The 862-nt window shown below is 55.9% G+C and overlaps 1 protein-coding gene across 1 annotated transcript in view; it reads right to left on the reverse strand.

The window, feature by feature from the left end:
- LOC104159346 (microtubule-actin cross-linking factor 1, isoforms 1/2/3/5-like) overlaps positions 1 to 573 on the reverse strand; it is a gene marked incomplete at its 5' end in the record, with an annotated part of 35,169 nt that extends 34,596 nt beyond the window's left edge. Inside the window, 1 exon segment of the mRNA XM_009697234.1 lies at positions 407 to 573. Coding sequence (XP_009695536.1) covers positions 407 to 573 — 167 coding nt within the window.
- Positions 574 to 862: the final 289 nt, after the last annotated feature.

Below are 862 nucleotides of genomic sequence, written 5' to 3' on the forward strand. Positions count from 1 at the left end.
TGTGGGGCTGGGCTGCCTCTCAAGGAACTGCGAGAGGTTTAATTGCTGCTCGGGAGAGCTCTGAGATCCTTGGATGAAAGCGTGGATGGAAGTGCTGCTATTCACGGAGAGCAGAAAGGGCAGCACTAACACATAAAACCCTCCAGCACTCCCAGTTTAAAAGCTTTTCATTTTTGCCTCTCCCCTCAGCCTCATTCAAGATGTTTTTTTCTTGCAACCTGATGTATTTGTTGCTCTTTCCAAGCATCCATCCCCCAGCAACCTGGCAGAAGAGATGATTTCCAGGTAAAAGAGACACTGCTCCCTGCAAGCCGCATCTCCACCTCCAAGCTCTCCAGACCCCCGGGAGGTCCTCAGCCCTTCCTCCCACCCCGACGATGCTCTCCCGCTTCTCCTTCCTGCCTACCTGTATCTGTGGATGAGCGCGTTGAACATCTTCCCATCGCTCCAGCAAGATGAGAAGTTGGTGCACTTCATCCCGATGTATCCTGCCGTCACCTTCTGTGTCCACAGAAGCAGCTTCTCCTTGGCCGACATATCCCCCGACTCCCCGCTGATGTAGATGTCGGAGATCTGTAAGGAAGCGGCACAGCCACGGGGTGATGGAGGAGGAGGAAAAAAATCCACCAGGCACATCCAGTTTTGATGAACTTGCTCGATACCTGGCAGCTGCCAGGAAAGGCAGGAGGAAACTCCCGGTCACCACAGGGGAGAGGGGACCCCACAGCTGACAAACTTGGGAATGGACCACCGGACCTGCCGGAGAGCACCGGGGTGCCGAGGTGTGGTGTGGTTTGGGCAGGCCGGAGATCCAGGCAGGCGAGGGAGGCACAGCCGGTCGTTGGCCAACCCCATTTCACAG

The sequence above is a fragment of the Cariama cristata genome, unplaced genomic scaffold, assembly GCF_000690535.1.
Source record: "Cariama cristata isolate BGI_N322 unplaced genomic scaffold, ASM69053v1 scaffold15210, whole genome shotgun sequence".
Lineage (NCBI taxonomy): Eukaryota > Metazoa > Chordata > Aves > Cariamiformes > Cariamidae > Cariama > Cariama cristata.